The 18156-nt window shown below is 42.3% G+C and overlaps 1 protein-coding gene across 2 annotated transcripts in view; it reads left to right on the top strand.

The window, feature by feature from the left end:
• The first annotated feature begins 1608 nt into the window (after nt 1–1608).
• METRNL (meteorin like, glial cell differentiation regulator) overlaps nt 1609–18156 on the top strand; it is a 30794-nt gene continuing 14246 nt past the window's right edge. The window contains exons 1-3 of one of the 2 annotated variants that reach the window (XM_048491503.1): nt 1609–1921; nt 5135–5173; nt 8527–8915. In XM_048491503.1, coding sequence (XP_048347460.1) covers nt 1794–1921; nt 5135–5173; nt 8527–8915 — 556 coding nt within the window. In that variant the 5' untranslated portion in view covers nt 1609–1793. The remainder of the gene's footprint in view (nt 1922–5134; nt 5174–8526; nt 8916–18156) is intronic. The other variant, XM_048491504.1, reaches the window with a different exon arrangement.

The following is an 18156-nucleotide window of genomic DNA, read 5'->3' as shown; positions in this document are numbered from 1 at the left end:
GGTTTCCAGCAAGTAAAATCCTGTGGTATTTGAAATACCAACACATTTATAGTAGCATATATATTTTAGGAGAGCCATGAAAGCTTATGCATTTATTAATCTTTAGCATGCCAAAGAATTCTGTTTTGTCTGCAACAGACCAACACAGCCGCCCCACTGGAATTTCTCTCTAATTGGCATTCCTGATAATGTTATATAATTGTAGGGAGTTGGGTAAGGGATAGAAAGCCATCTCACCTTAATTTATTAGAGTTGAAATTGGGGTTGCCAATGTTCCATTCCTTTAATGTGTGGAAATGAGAAGATAAACCTTTCTACAGCGTGGAGGTAAATAACACCACCTGGTAAATAACATCCTATTAAGCCACTGTTAAGGAGATGAAATATTTTTCTCCAAGTCAGTTAGCAATCCTAGTTGAAGTGCATAGTGGGAGAATGAAATGACAGAGGTACCTGATGAGAGATGTAAACAGACATCAAACACTGTAGAAGAGATGACTTGGAAGCACAAGTGTCACATTCCAGACGTGGGCATGGGGTTAATATGAATGGGGAGACAGCAGAGTACATTTACCTTTAGCAGTGAAGTAACCCTCATGTGTAGCAGTTAGAGGACGGGTTCCCAGTGTCGTGCCTGTGGGTGCGATGGCATCTGCTGACACCATTCCTGGTGCCCAACAAATATGGTTGCCAACTTCCAGGTGGGAGCTGGCGCTCTCCTGGAATTATAACTGATCTCTTGACTATATAGTGTGCTTATTTATCATTTATTTATCTAAAATATGTATTCCACTTCTCCAGGAGAAAATGGCAGCTTTGGAAGGTGGACTGTATGCATTGTACCCAACCAAGTTTTTGCCCTAAAGTACCCCATCGTCCTAGGCTCCACCCTTAAATTTCTAGGCATTTCCAAACCTGTAGTTGGCAACCCTATTTGACAAACGATTTGAGACCGTGGCCAGGGCCAGGGTGGGTGTTTTGCCCAGCAAGGCTTCTGATTGGCATTGAAGAGGCTGCACAGATTTTTAAAAATGTTGCTTTGGCAGCAGCTGCCAGCAAAGCACAAGGATCGTCTTCATACCTCCTGCGGCAGCTGTTTTGTGGCTGTGCCCAACAAACTGTGCCAGGGTCAAAAAGATCGAGGACCCCTGAATTAGCCTGTTGGGCCACGATCTGGGAGACCCAAGTCTGAACCCACCCTCTACCACGGAATTTTACTGCATGACCTGGGGTGACCACTCTCTCTCAGAAGATAAAACGAAGGAAGGGAGATAGTGTCAAAATCGCTTTGGGTTCCATTGGGAAGGCAAGCAGAGTTTAAAAATCTAGATAAGTTAACTTTCCCGGGTGATTTTTTGCCTGCCAACTCTTTCAAAACGCAGATGCCCTACCACCAAACCACAACAAAGAAGAACGACGTTTTGAAGGCTGTGTGTTGGGGAGAGGGAGAGAGAGAGAGATCTGATGAGGAAATCTCACTCAGCTGTCTGAGCGATTCAGGAAGCACTCGGTCCCACTTTGCTGGGACTCCAGTGCGGGTTTTGCAAACTAACTCCGGAGTGGGCGGTTCCCGAGGCGAGATGGCTCCCCGCCCTTTGCTAAGTCTGGAGCGCAGATCCTGCGCCGGCTTGGAGCAATAGTGCGCGGGTGTGCGGAGCGGCTGGTCAGCGGGATGGGCTCGCGCCTAGTGGCTTAACCGGGGCCGTGTTTCCTCTGGCCATGTAGCGCAGACCCCGTGCTCTCTCCTCTTGCCTCGTCTGGTGGAGCCATTCCCGAGCAGTCCGGCGGGGACCATGCGGAGAGCCCCGGTGCCCGGGCTGCTCCTGCCGCCTCCACCGCTGCTGCTACTCTTGGGGCTACTGGTTCTGGACAGGGGCTGCACGGCGCAGTACTCGAGCGATCTGTGCAACTGGAGGGGGAGGTAAGAGCTTGACGGTGACTTCGCGGGAACGGGGGTCGGCGGGGACGCAGCTTTGCCGCTCGGTGCGCGTTGCCAGGCGCTCTCGTCTTTGTCCGGGCATATCCCCGCTCGCTTCCAAGCGTGCGCTCCTTAAGCTGTTGCAGTATTTGCAAGTTAGAAGCCCCCTCTTCCCGATCCGGTCGCTCTTTTATTAAGTGGGCTTTTCTCCGAACTTGCTTAGAGGGGCGGGGGGGAGGGGTCAACCTTCCTTTTAAACGGAGTGTGCACTTTTTCTGGCTCTTCCTATTCATCACGTCCCTCTTATCTTGGGAGTGGGGGGCAGGAAGCGCCGTGCGATGGTGATCTGCCGCCTTTACACCACTTTTCTTTTCTGAGTTGACTCCCCCTCCTCGCAGCGCTGGAGCAAAGGAATGCCTTGACTTCTCTGCTTTGCGAGCTTTTTATCCTCCTGTTGATACTCATTAACTGCTGCTTGGCTTGCGTTGATAGGGACGCCACTGCAAGACACAGAGAGGCCGGGTAGGAAAGATCTTGCTGCCCCCGAGAGTAGTCCTGTGGGCGGTGGGGGTCCTTAGCCGCCCAATTTTGTCAGTGAAGGGATGGCGGGAGAGGAACTGCTTGGGTCTGTGGTGCAGTTGCCTTTGCCGCAGTCGCTTAGGGAAAAGGGTCAAAGAAGTTTCCCTTTCTTTTGCTGTTTCTTTCTGATTTATTGGAGGATGAAGCCTCATTAACATTCTTGGAGAGTCTGGGGATGAGCATTAGCAAAGCAACATGCAAGGGGTGCGGAGGGAGGGTTGGTTTTTTAGCAGACAAAAGGTAGAGCCTTTTCTACGGTCCACAACGCACTCCACATCTGTGCAACCCAACACCAGAGTAACGCGCTCTGCAGCTCTTAGCCCGTGACCTCCTGCGTTCAGGCATTAACTTCATTGTAACGCAATAGGCTTGTAAGCCCTCCTTTTATGAGGACGTTGATGGGGTTTGTGAGGATTGTACGCAGTTGTAGAAGCAGCGGATCTGGGGGCTGCGTTTGAGCTGCTTGCCTTCAAGGAGCGCTTTTACTCCCCGGAGTCTAACGTCTGGTTTTGAAAGATCTGATTGGTTCAAGGCAGTTTGGGTTTTTTTGCTACATTGGGTTATGTTAGGAGGGGGAATTAAGGCATGATTTTTCTGTGTGCAGCTGTTAGCTGTTCTTCAGAAAAGGCAGAAATTATGTTAAGTGAAAGGAAGTCTTGGAGAGGGTAGCAGCATTCCTTTGCTTCTGGAGTTCACCTTCCATGCAGCACCTGTTGTGGGACAAGGCTTGCTGAAAAAGATGCCATTTTTGGACCCCAGTTTCCACTACACCTGTGGCATAACTTCCCTCTAGTTACTGTAGATGTAAATCAGCAGTGCTCAGGGCAAATTTAACCTGGTATGCTTTTGACTACCACAGCTATGCTAATCTCGCTGGTTGTGAAATCTTTTTAAACTCTTCAGCTTCTAAACTCAGCCTCCTCCCCTTTAATCCACTGTAGAAACTGATGTGTTTTTATGGTTTTCCAGCTCTCCCAGTTCTCTTATAGATCATGACTTTGGAAATGGTTTTCCATTCAGACATGAAACCACTGCTGAATGAAATTCCTATGCAGGCTGTATTTGGCATTTGGGGCATTTTTGAAAAAAACAGGGTAGTAGTGAGTGACTTTGCTAAGTTTGTTTTTGGAATTTGATGGGTCAGGTACTGAGTAGTTGTCTATTTCAGGAATAGCGTCCAGTGAAGTAGGTATGTTCGGTCGTATCCTTTCTAACCGCTTATTTGCCGCGAACACTGGTAACAGATTCTGTCGTCAGAATTCCAAATGATTTATGACTTTTTTATGTAAAACGTTTATATTCCACATTTCTAGGTAAAAGATAAGAGCATGTAATCTTAGAAACTTATGGCAAAGAAATTAATGTTCAAGTATGACTCATCAGTAGCATGAGAGGCTTGCTGAATGTTATCAGTCAATTTTAGAAGGCCTGTGCCCGAAACATACAACTGATTTGGGGCATCTGATTATAGTTTAACAGCTTCAGTGCTGTATTCCTGATAGTACTACCATTTGCTTAGTGCGGGTTTGTGTACAAAGTCTGTAAGTAACCCGTTAATGCAAGTAACCATGGCCAAGAACACACACTTTGGCCTGCCTTTCTATGTGTGCAGTCACATAAATGTATATAAATATGTAAGATTATTCCTGGCATTTTTATGGGATGAGTTGTTTTTCCTCTCCCAACACACAAAATGGAAACTGAGTGTTTACTTTCCTGAGCCCTTAAGGCCTATTAAATCTTAAGGCCAACTGAGATTTGAATCTTCATTTCCCTTGCCTTAGATTTCCCTGGTTGAAACCCAGTCCTGTATTCTAGTCAAAAGTTGGTTGCTGCAGTATTATTAACAAAACAGGAGTGTTGAAATTGCTTAATGTATACTGGCTTAGTACAACAGCCCTGCAAGATCCTAGAAACAGGGTCTTGGCTAAGGCTGCCTTGTAAATTCTTGATAGGCACTTGGTTTGAACCAGGGATTTCTTTATCTGTAATACTCTGGAGCCACTTCCCTACACCAAGTTTAATTAGTACAGTAATATATTAATGAATGCAAGTCTCTCTTGGGCTTAGCAGTTCTGTTATGAAGGCCCATTACAGGGGATATAGGTGAGCAGGGTTGTTCTCGTTGGTGTTGTAGAGCAGGTCCAATGTTTTCCTTTTCATCTGTCACCAGATACTCTTGGTTTCAGGGGCACATCTTTGCTATACTTGCAGTTGTCCAAAAATAGAGCTACCTATTTTTCAGGAATCAGATGAACTTACAAAAATAGATGGTTCTAGTCTGAATCTCATTCTGCAGTCTGTGTAAACAAACTGATCCCTGGCTCTCCAAAGTAGGCCCAAAGTAGTGATGCTGCAACCTTCAGATCTCTGTTACTTAACCAATTTAATGTTGCTACTGAATGAAGAGCCTGTGATGGTTTTGAATATGGAAATGCCAGGTTCTAAGTTGTGAAGGTCATTGGGTGGCCTTGGTCAGGTTGCGCTCTCTGCCTGATCTACATCGCAGGGTTGTTATGAAGTTTAAATATTCTTTGGAAAGAAGAGTTGCATACAAATGTAATTCAATGCTTGTGTATACAATCATTCTTAAAAATCAATGGACTTGTAAGCTAGCTCTCTTTCTTTCTTTTTTAGCTTGGGGCAATCGAGCCTCGCATATCCTGGGGCAATCAGGTAATTCTTGAATCAGGAAGGCTCTTTGTGCCCAGCCTAGCATTGTGCAATCGATTTCTGTCAGAGTTGTCTGTTTTAATAATAAAGAGCTTGTTCCTTTTAGAATGTTTTTGACTTCTTACAGCCTGGAACAGCTTGTTTCTTCATGTGATCTTTCTCTCCTGTGCAAAGGATTTCATTGAGAAATATCTGTGTGTGCTGGCCCTACAAGCCTTCACTTCACTATTTTCATCTACAGCAGCGCAGAACGTGCTGCTGCAGAAACTGCTGTATATATAAACAGGTGAATAAACAGGTGTGCAGATGGTGCACAGGTACAGGGCTGCATGGCAAAACAAGCTGCTCTTTGACTGTGTGTGAGGTCACTGCAACAGGTGAGGTGTATAGCTTTGCCTGCAGTTTGTGAGCAGATGCAGTGCATTAGTGACCACATTAATTAAGCTATGGTAATCATGCTTCATAATTAAAAGACTTGACATTGTGAGCCTCCCAAGACATTTGCAATCATGATAATATGTTTGTAAATGGCAGTCCCACTTCTTATGTATTTACCATTATAGCATATTTCTAGTTCCTGCTTGTTATAAAACAACAGGTTGATCTGCACAAAATGGGCCAGCCACATTGCCATATTCATGACTACCAAGAAGGTGTTGCCTGTTTTGTTTAGTTTTCCATTTCTGTTCGAGAATGAATGTGTTGAGCTTTAAAGTGTTTCCCATGTGTAATAATGATTATGAGCTGTGTCTTGGCTTAGATTTCCCACTGACACATACTAGCACAGATTGCATACCTTGGGCCAATCAAAAAGGCTCTATGAATTGTCTTTCTGCCTGCTGTTCTTCAGTTGTATTCTGAAGTACAACTTGGAGTATGATTTGCCAGTTGGAAATGTCAGGAAGGGTGGAAAGTTTCTTGGCTAAAGTGAGCTATGAACTGTGGTCTCCAAGCCTTGTGGACAGAGATTGGATCCCCTTGACTGTGGCCGTGCAGAAATTGCCTTAAGTGACAATCACAGTATAAATTGCTGTAGTTAACTCTTTTTTATGAATTGGAATGTGGGATTGCTTAAGATATGGAGGGTGTAGATCTTGGCATAACTAGGAGGATTGTGAGATCAGCTGGCAGTGGTTCCTAGTATGTGAATTTAGAGATCAGAGAAAAGCCTGTTTTCCATTCAGTCAGTGCAATGAATGTTTCTATAGATGCATCAAAATAATACTTTTTTTTGTTCTCTTGCATGTTGGATAGCATTTAATTTTATGCCTAACACCTTGGTAATGAATATTCTGACTTTTTGGTGCAAAGACGTAGCTGCCTCATAAATGCCTTCGCATTTTTAGCAAGCTGCAGCTTTAATTAGGTCCTGAGTTATTTAGCCAAGACAGCTCGGCAGCATCAATATGAAATGTGTTTCAGGTCGTCCCTTACAATAGGACTGTAGTGTATAAACATTTAATCTTCCCAACTTTACTTTGTCCCCTTGATGAAATATAGGATATAATGGGCTTCAAAGGAAGGCCCACTCACTTTACTTCTTGATACACATTCTTCCCATGGACTTCCCACTTACATTTCAACCACTGGCCTTCACTGCCATATATTAAAGGTAGTCCCCTGTGCAAGCACCAGGTCATTACTGACCCAAAGGGAGACATCACATCACAACATTTACTAGACAGACTATGTTTACAGGGTGGTTTGTGATTACCTTCCCGAGTTGTCTGCACTTTACTCCCAGTTGAGTACTCATTTTACTGACCCCCAGGAGGATGGAAGACTGAGTCAATCTTGAGCTGGCTAACTAAAACCAACTTCTGTTGAGATTGAACTCAGGCTGTGAGCAGAGCTTGGACTGCAGTATGGCACTCTGTGCCGTGGGGCTCCTACCCCTATATTAGATGGATGTTAATCAACTATACATTGAAACTGATACTATGATTAGATAATCTGGGGCTTAATGAACATATTTGGTCTTCATCAATGAGTAATGACCACAATACACTTAGAAGTAAGGACCAGGGCAAGATTTAGAAATGAAGCACTGATATGGGGGTTGAGTGGCATCCTGGCAAAAGTACTACTTAGGAGCCCTGTGAGGCAGGTGGCAGTTTCTGTTTCACAGCATTTTGAGGAGGAGTTTGGATTCAGCATAGACTTTAACATGCTGCCCACCAGATAGCACTGGCATTTGGAGAACAGAGCTCTTGCAGTTCATTGCCACACACAGAGGCTGCTGAACAGCTATTTCTGTACTCAAGGCAAACAGCGCAGTCTGGATCAAATGCCCTATTGAGAGTTGCATTTCTCAAATATGTCAAGAGTTTCCTTGTGCCACAGGGCAAAAGCACAGAGGTCAACAGCCGACTCCTTGCACAAGCCTCTGTGCTCTTGATGCAGCTTTGAGGAGTGTTCTGCAGCACATGGTTGCAGACAGTCTAATGGTTATTACTAAACTGTGACCTTTCCTGGTGCTTCCTCGTGTAACCTCTGAACAGTAAACTATACTGATATTCCCAATACTGTCAGTCACTTCACCCTTAAATAGAAACCATATGTTGGCAAGCCTTCCTACAGCTGGTTTAACTGTTGATTAATCTTTATCTGGATCTATTGTTGCATTTTTCTACTGAAAACAAAATGGCTCCCAATGGAAAAGAATCGCCTCTTTTCCTGCATAGCAACAGAATATAACATTTTGAATTAATCTCAAGTGCCATCAGGCTTGTTTGATGTCATGTAGCTGTTTTCTGAAGCTTGGATCCAGTAGTAACTTCCAAGGATAGATGGGATTTCTATCAGCAGACTTATTCCACTTCCTGCTGTAGTCCCAAATGTTCTCTGAAATGCTGAAAAGCAGCGTGAGGGGGTGTTGGAGGTTTGTAGCTAGGGAAGGAAAATCTTGAAATCTCTCCCCTTCTACTTGTAGGAATCTTCTGCTAGAGCCAAGCCACAAATGCCAGAAGCTTTTTGGTGGTCAGTGTGATCACAGCGCAGGACTAGACTTGGGGCTCCACATTTCTCCTCAACCACAGTTTCACAATTGATTTGGGCTTTATCGCTTCTGTTTGACTATCCATCAGTGTGCATAAACTGAACCTTGCAGAGATCTTGCAAAGTGTCAGTGAATGGAAATTTAAGTGATTTTGAGAGTAGTGTCAACCCTTGATTTCATAATAGAATCCATTTCCAAGTGTTAAGGGCGTCTGTCATGTTATAACTTCACTGGAACAGTCCACTGTCGTCTTAGGAATTTGTACAATATCTGTGACCCTGAAGAGTGTAGTATGTATTAACTTCAAATAAAATACATTTACTCTTCTAATAACTTCTGTTTGTCTTTTTCTCCCTAGTGGATTAACGCATGAATCTCACAAAAAGGATGTTGAACAGATCTACCTCCGTTGTTCTGAAGGATCCATAGAATGGATGTATCCCACAGGAGCACTGATAATCAACTTGCGACCTAATATTTTTCTTTCCTCTTCCAAACATTGGACTGTTTGCATAAAGCCCCTTAAAGACTCTGCAGGAGCAAATATTTATTTGGAAAAAACTGGAGAACTTAAATTGCTGTTCCGAGATGGAGACCATAGCTCCACTAGAGTGCATTGCTTCAGTTTTGAACAGGGTGGACTCTTTGTTGAGGCTACCCCTCAGCAGGACATTAGTAGGAAGATTACAGGCTTCCAGTATGAACTAATAAACAAGGGGACAGCATCAGATTTGCACATGATTTATGGTAAGTTGTAAGGTACTTGACTGCTCTTATCTCAAGTGCTTAATATGTGTACAAAACTAATGTGTAAAAATAGTGTTTTTACCTGGTAGTGGAAAGTTGTAGGGAAGGCCGGAAGGTTGTTTATCCTTAAGCCACAACACATTCTCTTCTGCTAAGAAAACTGTGCTACTTGGATGTAGCAAGGCAAGGTTTTTTTTAAAGAGTATTTCAACTTTCTCCCTTCATGGGCTTGGTTACTAGGAAGTCTTTTTTTTTAGCTTATTGTACTGAAAATGACAACTTGATATTGGTTGTGGTGGGTTTTCCGGGCTGTGTGGCCAAGGTCTGGTGGATCTTGTTCCTAACGTTTTGCCTTCATCTGTGGCTGGCATCCTCAGAGGTGTATCACAGAGTCACGGCCACACAGCCCAGAAAACCCACCACAACCTGTTGAATCCGGCCGTGAAAGCCTTCGACAACTTGAGATGTTTATCGGACATTTTTCCAGATTTTTTTTGGTTCTTTTCTTCCTCTCCCTCACTCTGTGCATAGGTGAGAATTGTTAGATAGGTTCCAAATCATGGTGGTAACACCACGATTGTTCAGAAGAATGACTCTGTTGTAAATTTAGGACTACTTCACATGACAAGCTTCCAACAGGTATATCTTTTTCAAGAAGAAAATGTCATATGCCTGTATGTGACACTTACACACACCTGTTGTGCTGCAGGTACAGTGGTTACAACCACTGTTAAAACAAGTGGCAACTCCCTTCCTTTTCACATTGCTTTTCATGTTCTGCTTTTCAGCCTCAGTCCTGGTCTGCCTGTTCAATGTTCTCATTATTCTTTCATGTTTCCCCTTGAGCAGGGCCTATTTTGCTGCCCCAACTGTTGTGCATAGTGACATCTACTAAATGTTTATGCATTGGTCAGTAATTTTCACGGATGTTGTCAAATTATTATTTTTTAATTCTGTATCTTTATGCTGGTATCTTTCCACTTTGAAAATTGTGTTGAACTTGCAGGCTGGCCAGAAAACTACTAACTTTGAGCATACAAAAAAAAAAGAATCCTATATAGCACATAACGTTTGTAACAAGTCTGAGGGGAGATAAGAAACTTTGTGCACTTTTAGACAAATCCATTTATTGGACAGGTTTACAAAGACTTGGTGACATGATTGCCTTCAGTATGTAGTTTTCAGACACCAGACTTGGTACTTTCCAAGAACAGCTGATAACTGCTTGATTTTCATGAGATAGAATAAAAAATACCATGCGGTTGTGTTGTTCAACAAATCTGCATTCATATTCAGTTTTGCACAAACTTCTTCAGTGATCTGTTTTTTAAAAGGCAGCATCCGTTTATGTCTCAAGAGCTCTTAATCTCTGGCAAGTGGCAATCTTCTGTTCTTCAAAGCAATTGTGGCTTTCTATATGTCAAGTTTAATGTGTCTGTGGCTATAGATGTCTGCTTTTAGTGACCTTATATGTATAGTGTGCTGATATGTTTCAGCTGCTACAAGCAGCTGCAACACTTTCTGTAGCTGATAGGTGGCGCATTTGTCATTATAACTATCTATCTGAGAACTAACAAAATCTTACTGTACTGCTTTCAGTATAGCTCTAAAGCTGGGTATTCTGGAATCTCAGATGTTTCTATGAGGACTTTAGTCAATCCTGATGCTACCTATGCTTCCAAGGAAATCAGTTTGATTTTGAAGAAAGCTTCTTCAAGGGCAAGGTTCATCCCAGGGGCCATTTTAGTAGCATATTGGGAGATTGTGGTGCATTTTTTAAATGCCTCTCCCATATCAAGAAATGCAAAAAATTAATGGGCTGTGAACAAATCTTCTTAAAAAAAATAAAACAGGACTCCAGTGGCACTGTATTTTTTATAGAGAGGACTCGTCAAGGGTTTACTGTTTACATGTAGAATCAGACTGAAAGACCATAAGGCCGTTTTGTGGTAAAAACACTGATAGATGATAATTCACATTTCTGGATACATCTGACGTGGTTGTAGTGATGGGACTTGCTGTGGATGCCTGACTGAGTCTCACTTGAGATGTCATGAGCATACTTTCTTAATTGCCAGGATTATGTTCTTCCTCCCTCTTCTCTGCTTCTCTCATGTAGCACACTGGGCTTTAAGACAGAAGTCTTCAGTATAACACCAGCCAGACATGATGACCTGCATCCAACCATGCAGTTCTAAAAGGTTATAGACACTTGCCTTTAGAAGATGGACAGAGCTCTGCTGATTCTTCCAGTAAGAGCAGACTGTCTTTTGTGATCTTGAGAGTCATGAAAACCTAGGAACGACAGGAACGTTCCACTCCATAAGCACATCTTGTTGGATACAAGTCATTGTCTGGATACCAGTACCTTCGTTAACTGAGGTTTATTTTTTTGTCCGTGTAACTGGCATTCTTAAACACAGCTTAATCCTGGTTAAGAATTCCAGTTAGAGTAAGAAACAAACCTTGATTAGTAAAGACAGGTGCATTTGGATCTCAAATCTAATTGGAGTTAAGGTGAAGACTTTTTTTCTTTTAGTAAAAAGAGGAGACGGGAGACTGCAAGCCTGGCAATTAACCAGGTTTATGCCTGTAATGAACAAACAGAATTGTCTGTGAGATCTGATTTGCGCCTCTGTGTGTGTGGCTGCCAGATAATGGGTTGGAATTAAGAGGATTATATAGAGAGGCCTTTAGCCTAGGACATCGGCAGATGAGGTATTTCCTCAGTAAATTTCTCAACTATGAACATTTCAGATTGCAAACAAAAAGTATGTTTTCTGAGTTTGCAAGCCTGATTTTGAAATTGCCTCTTGTCAAGAGATGATTCTGTTCTACAGAGTTGCATGTATCTTCTTGAAAGTATTCATGTGATTTGGTGGAAGTAGATGTGTCCCTGTGGTTCAGCTCTAGAAATTCAGCTCCAGTTATATGACAAGAGATTCATACTCTGTAAAGCAGAATGAAAATGACCTGTACCACTATAAGAGGGACGCAGATGAGGAAGGGCCCAATCTCATCAGATCTTGGAAGCAAAGCACGGTTGAAACTGGTTAGTGCTCCGTTTGGGAGACCAAGAGATCAAGTGTTCTGTTTGGAAAATCAAGAAAGTCCTGGGCTGCTACACAGAGGCAGTCAAGGGCAAATCACCTCTGAATTCCCTTGAAAACCCTACAGGTTGCCATAAGTTGAAGAGCTTTCCAGCACCAGATGAGGAAGATATATGTTGAAGTGCTGTTGGAATTGTAGGTACACAATTGGGGTTAAATTCATAGATATGAGGAAGGTTGCATTAATCTTGGCCTGAGAAATATGTGGTGCTTCTCTTTGAGTACTGAGCCTACTACTTTAAATGACAGGATAAAAAGGAGAGGGTTTGAAGCCTTTATGAGACTTAACCCAACTTCGTATTTGTTAAATTAACTTTTCCTATAGTTAATTAACTTGTTAAATTAACTTTTCATCAACAAAATGAAGTCTTGCTTATTGTCTCATAACCCAGTGACATCATTGAAGCCTACATTTGGTTTTTCCTGCTCCTTTCCCAATTCAGCTATGATCAAAGCTTTACCAGTCATCTCATTAATACTTTAACAACCAGTTCTGCCCCCCAGTACCATGACACCGCAGAGTGCATCAGCAAACTACCTTGAAATCCGTAAAGTGCCAGGAGTTTTAATTAGGAGACACAGTGCTTTATTAGTTTATACTCCTCTTTTCCCACTTAATCTGGGCTTTGCAAATAGAGCCATAAAAAATGAAAGTTCCCAAGCAAGTTTCTAGGAGCCATGAATGAATGCTGTCCTATAAACCCAAGTTGCTAAATCTATTGGTTTATCTTTTTTTCCTCATTAGCAATTCATTCCCCAGTTCTGTGGATTTATTCATCCACATCAGAGAAGATTGGAATATTACAAAAAGACCTACAGCAGGAAGCATGCTGTAAATCAAAACTTATGGTCAAAACCACAGCAGTTTCACTTCAAGGCTTACTATAGGATAGATCTGCTTTCCTTGCACATAGCATGAAACTGCCTGATAGTGAGTCAGTATTATCTGCTCAGACTGAGGTTATCCAGGATTTTAGTCAGGGAACTTTCACAGTACCTATCTGATCCTTTAAACTGGAGATGCTAGGGGTTGAATGAGGGACCTTCTCAGTGGAAAGCAATTGTTCTGCCACTGAGCTGAAGTCTGAGCACTTCACAAAAATATCTTATTGTGATGGTTAAAAGGAAGGTTTGTATTTTTCCCCAGTGTAAATTTATCCATCTAGCTGTTCTGTTGCTCGAATGAGTTTGAGTAGGATTTTGTGAAGCTTTCCAACATTTAGATTGCTATTGACTGGAGATGCTCTGAATATTTGCTGTGTATCACGGTTGTGACCACTGCCAGTTCTGCTATGAGCTAAGGCCAGTGTTATGTAAGAAGGAAGGACAAATGCATCACACGATATGATCAGAAATTATATGAGGTTATGTGTGTAAATATAGAAGAAGGCGGGGGCTCTGGTGTTCTATGTATTTTTCCACCCTCCATAAGTATGGAACAACAAAGGGTAGTATTGTGAAAGCACTATTGATGGAAAAAGCCTAAGGCCTGCTTTTAAGAGACAGAAGCTTCCTTGTGCTGTGGTCACTGTTCAATACCTGCTGCATCTTTTCACTCACAGGATCTAAGGGCTGAATTACAGGTTACAAATAGCACAGAGCAGCTGCCGAAATAACAGCGCCATTTTGAATTATCTTCCTTCACCTTGCTATATCCACCCAAGTCTGTCTCCTCTGCCAGTAGCCTTTGTAATGTGTGGTTCCACACCTCTAGCCCAAGTGAATAGCTGTAGCTGGTGCCTCTCATAGCAAGGAAAAGCATGTCACAAGGCATCAGGAAAGGGGGTTAAGTTGTACTAGATGTTATAGAAGGGGTGGTGGTTATGGGATGCTCCTCAGTTTAGTGTACAATGCTTGATTCTTCTGACAGAAAGGACAAATCAGGCCTTTTCCGCAGTAATTTTTTCACAGTCTTCACCAAATTCTCAAGAGAACAATTCTTGCTGGGATGTCTCCATGAACTGTTAAAGAGAACTAAAGTAGACAATTCCTCTCCCTCAATCAGTGTCTTTTTCTCACATACCCTTTATACAGAGTTCTGAAATGGGAGTTTCTATTTAGAAGTTGTAAAGCTAACCAACGGGTTTTTTTTAAGTGAGTAAAGCTTACACAAGATAGTAACTTCAGCAGAAGAAATTCACTGCTGCCTCATGTCTTTTCTTTTTCTTTTTAGTAGAAGGAGAGTTGGGGTCTCTCACTGAGCTTGAACAATCTCTCTTTGCAGCTGTTCAGAAAAGATTCCAATCCTCTTATTCATGTTGAAAAGCACTTTACTCTGTGAGAGATCCCTCCATGTATTGAAAATGCTTTAACTCCTAGGTCTAGGTTTTCATTGCAAAACTGCTTCCCTGTGTCTTAGCCAAGATCTGCAAACTTAATTTACTGGAATCTAGAAATATAAGCCCCTGTTACCTTCAGGGGTTGCTCTGTATTAAGCAAGTCAAACTTTAACAAACATTTCTTTTTTATCTTGATGAGATCTGCTCATTATAAGGCAGGTTCTGCTGGTTTATGGGTTTCCTACATTTTTATGTCCGGTAGCTGAAAACACTAGCTGAAAACACTTTTATAAATGGTTGCATTCAAACATTGATTTAGTTAAGAATAATGACAAGCCTTTTTCCTTAAGTTGTTTTAAGTTCTTCTGAGGAATGTTTCCTCTGGAAACCTCTTTCTGTGTGGTTGAACAATATATATGAAAAGGAAAAAAAGTGAAAAGACTATTCAGATAATCCTTCCCTCCCCAGCCATCTGCCCATGGAGACCCAAGGGTACAGAGTGATAGCCAGACTACTGAGATCATTTCCCCGGGAGAAAGTGGCCGCTTTGGAGGATGAACTCTAATGCATTACATCCCTGCTGACTTCCTTCCTGTCCCTAAATTCCTTCCTACCCAAGCACTGTCCCAAATCTCTAGGAATTTCCTGAGCTGAAGGTGGTAACCACAGTGTATGTTAGGTGGAGGAATGTAATACAGGTCCCTGAATTGAAGGTTCTGTGGCTATTTAAATGCCAGATCTCTATGATCCCATGAGCCATGTCCTGCTTCTAGATGAGGTGTGAACTGAAGAGCTAGGGTTCTGTGCTCAGGTAACCATGGCAGCCCAATGCAAAATGTAGTATTGCCCATCTCTTAACCATACCATATTGATGCAGACAGAATGTTATACCCCTGGTAGTGCTTGCAAGAGAAAGGGAGATGAATTTGCATAGGAAGAAGCAGAAATGCAGCCCAATTCCAGTCTCTTAGCTGTGGTTAAGAGTGGGCAATTTTAAATCTGCACTCAGTATGTTCTGGTTGAACTGCTGAATTTAGAGGCGGGGGGATATATTTTCCTGGTATCTCTGTGTTTGAGATTTGGGGTGTGTATAGTCTGAACAGGTCCTGTATGACCTTCAAGTTCCTTCATACCTCTACAGTTGTCTGCTAATATTCTTGATTTTTCCGTTCTTTCTAGATGCAGTTTCTCTTTCATATATCAAGTAAATGTCCAGCTGAACCTTGTATTATTATTCATCCCTTGCCCATTCTCTTGAACTTTAATTTTGTTGGCAGGAGAGGAAAGGGCGGAAGGATGTGTGAGCAAATAGTCACTTGCTGTAGCTTATTTGAAGCTGCACAGGCCCCTGGAACCCGCTTTACAGAATTTTGCCTGCCAAAAGACACATAATGACCTTTTCATGGAGGGGAGAAAAGCTATATTTTTCAGAGCCAAAGCAAGGCTAACCCAAAGGCAGTGGTTAGAGGAAGAAAACCTGCCCTCCCCAACAATGATGCATCCCATTCCATAGATGCAAAACAGGTTATTAAAATTAATAAATGGATGCTTTCTTTTGCTAATCCTTCATGCATACATGCATCATTTTAAAAAACTTGATTCTGCCAGTACCCAAGATAATGTGATACAGATTAAATGCTGGAATGGAACTGGGACTTTGTACATATTACATAAGTATCCCAGTAAATTCTGAGCCAGCTAGCCCCGGCTCTGCTTTATCTAATCATCACTGTTGTTTTCTTGACTGGCTGGGTAAAGATGTGTGCTCATTTCAGCACAGCCATTGGGGAAGGAGATGTGAACCAGTTTGAATGTGAGGCTGGGAAGTAGGCATGCAAAATAATGAACTGTAGGGTATCTAGAGAAGGAAGATTCCTTTCTGTGCAAAGCAGGGGTGCCCAACTGTGGCCCTCCAGCTGCTCATGGACTATGATTCCCACCAGCCCCTGCCAGCATGACCAATTGGTCATGGAATTTTAGTCCAGGAACATTTGGAGGGCCACAATTGTGCACTGCTGGTGTAGAGGGCATACATGGGATCTGTATGCGTCTTGGCTATGAAGGGAAAGAATAAAACACCTCTGATGCAAAGTGATCTATCAATTTCTGAACATCACAGGGAGTGAGGTGCCTTAATATAACTTTGTTAACTGTAGCATCTGCTTTTTTAGGAGCAGGCTTGCTTTGCTGATTGTGTCAGATGAAGTGGGCTAAGTTAGAGAATAAAATAAAGTTAACAGGGTTAGAGATGGGCAAAACTAAATCCTGGTAGGTAGATAAATGCAGCTGTTTGTCAGAGAATCACATGAGCATAATCCAAGGTAATTAGAAGGCCTAAAATGGTGCTGGAGGAAAGCTGTCAAGGTCTAAAGATTGCCACTCAAGGCTCACAAATAAATTTTCCTGGCTGGCTTATAGTTTCTAGTTGGATTTACAAAAAGCTTCAGCATCTATTTTGCTTCAGAAGGTGTCAAAGGTGACAATAAAATTGTGATACTAATGGCATACCTGGGTATGATGAGGGGTATGCATATGCTGAAGAAATGTCCAACTTTGCTATTGGTGTGGTAGAAGCCAGATCTGAAAGCAATCAAGAGTATTAGCCAGATTATGGTCCATTGCCATTCCAGTGGTTTTCTTTATGGCTCAGATGGTGATCATTCCCCCCCACCTCCATCTCTTGCATGCTAATTTCTCACACTGCAGCTAACTTCAAACAGAACAGAAAGCTTTATTTCCTATGAGTGGGAAGGAGAGTAGTTTCCTGCTCTTAGCAAAAATATAATTTTGCAGGAGGCAGTGTGAGAACCATTCAGAAAAGATAATGTACTGTAGAGAAAAAATGCTGTTAATATGTTTATGACTATTATGCAGAGTGAGAAATATTGGTCATGGAAGAGTATATGACACTGTATCTGAGTTAAAGTCACCTTGGAAAGTAGATTGTGGCCATCTCCAGTATGTTTACTGTTTTCCGTCAGTCATTTGAACAGATACACAAACCACTGTATATATTACTAGAACCCGCCTTGTGCACAGTTCTAGAAACCTTGGAGATGTGAGAAATGTACCAGGACTTCGTTATGTCTCACATAGAACATAACCATTAACATGCCATTGGGAAGCATTTCTGGCAATTTGAACCTGATTAAAGAGAAACAAATTGGCTCTATATGTGTCTTGGGGATATTTGTGGCTGATTCTGTCAGTTATATTCCAGATCCGGGATAGTCCTACACCTTTCAGGGTCTGAAAAAGTCCAATAATTGACTTTACACTTGATTCTAAGTTGAAAGCCACTGTAGTGATTTGAGTATCAAACTAGGAATGAGATGACCAGGTTCAAACCTCTATGTGAGAAGTACTGGTGGGCGGTGGGGATGGGATGGGGGGGGGGGGATTGGACCAGTCACTTGTACCCGAATCTATCTCAGAGGTTTGTTGTGTGGATGAAATGAGTGAATGTGAGTTGTGTGCGTGTGTATGTGTGAAGTTAACTCTGCACTGGCCATGCTCCTGGGAGAAAGGATAGGATAAAAAGAAGAGTCACTGTATAGCCTTACATATGCATGGCCTTATAAAACGAATGGGAACAGTACAAGCTTTTTCTTTTGTAGCATTTTCTCTGTGGGGCTTGCAAGAGAGAGTTTATAGTCACTTGTGCCTTTGTCAGCAACAGTAGTAGTATATGATTCAGCGACTCTCTCTAGCTTTCATTGATTACAATTCCAGCTGTTGCAGTGAACTGCTGAAGAGTAAATGCAGGATGGGGGAAGAAGCTGAAACCAACCAAATCCATGCCTTTTTGCACCTATGCCCTCTTTTAGAAACAGAACTCATAAAGGATTTCTT

This window comes from Sphaerodactylus townsendi, linkage group LG03 (assembly GCF_021028975.2).
Source record: "Sphaerodactylus townsendi isolate TG3544 linkage group LG03, MPM_Stown_v2.3, whole genome shotgun sequence".
NCBI classification, from domain to species: domain Eukaryota; kingdom Metazoa; phylum Chordata; class Lepidosauria; order Squamata; family Sphaerodactylidae; genus Sphaerodactylus; species Sphaerodactylus townsendi.
The sequence above is the reverse complement of the archived record's forward strand: the minus strand, read 5'-3'. Positions and strand labels throughout refer to the sequence as shown.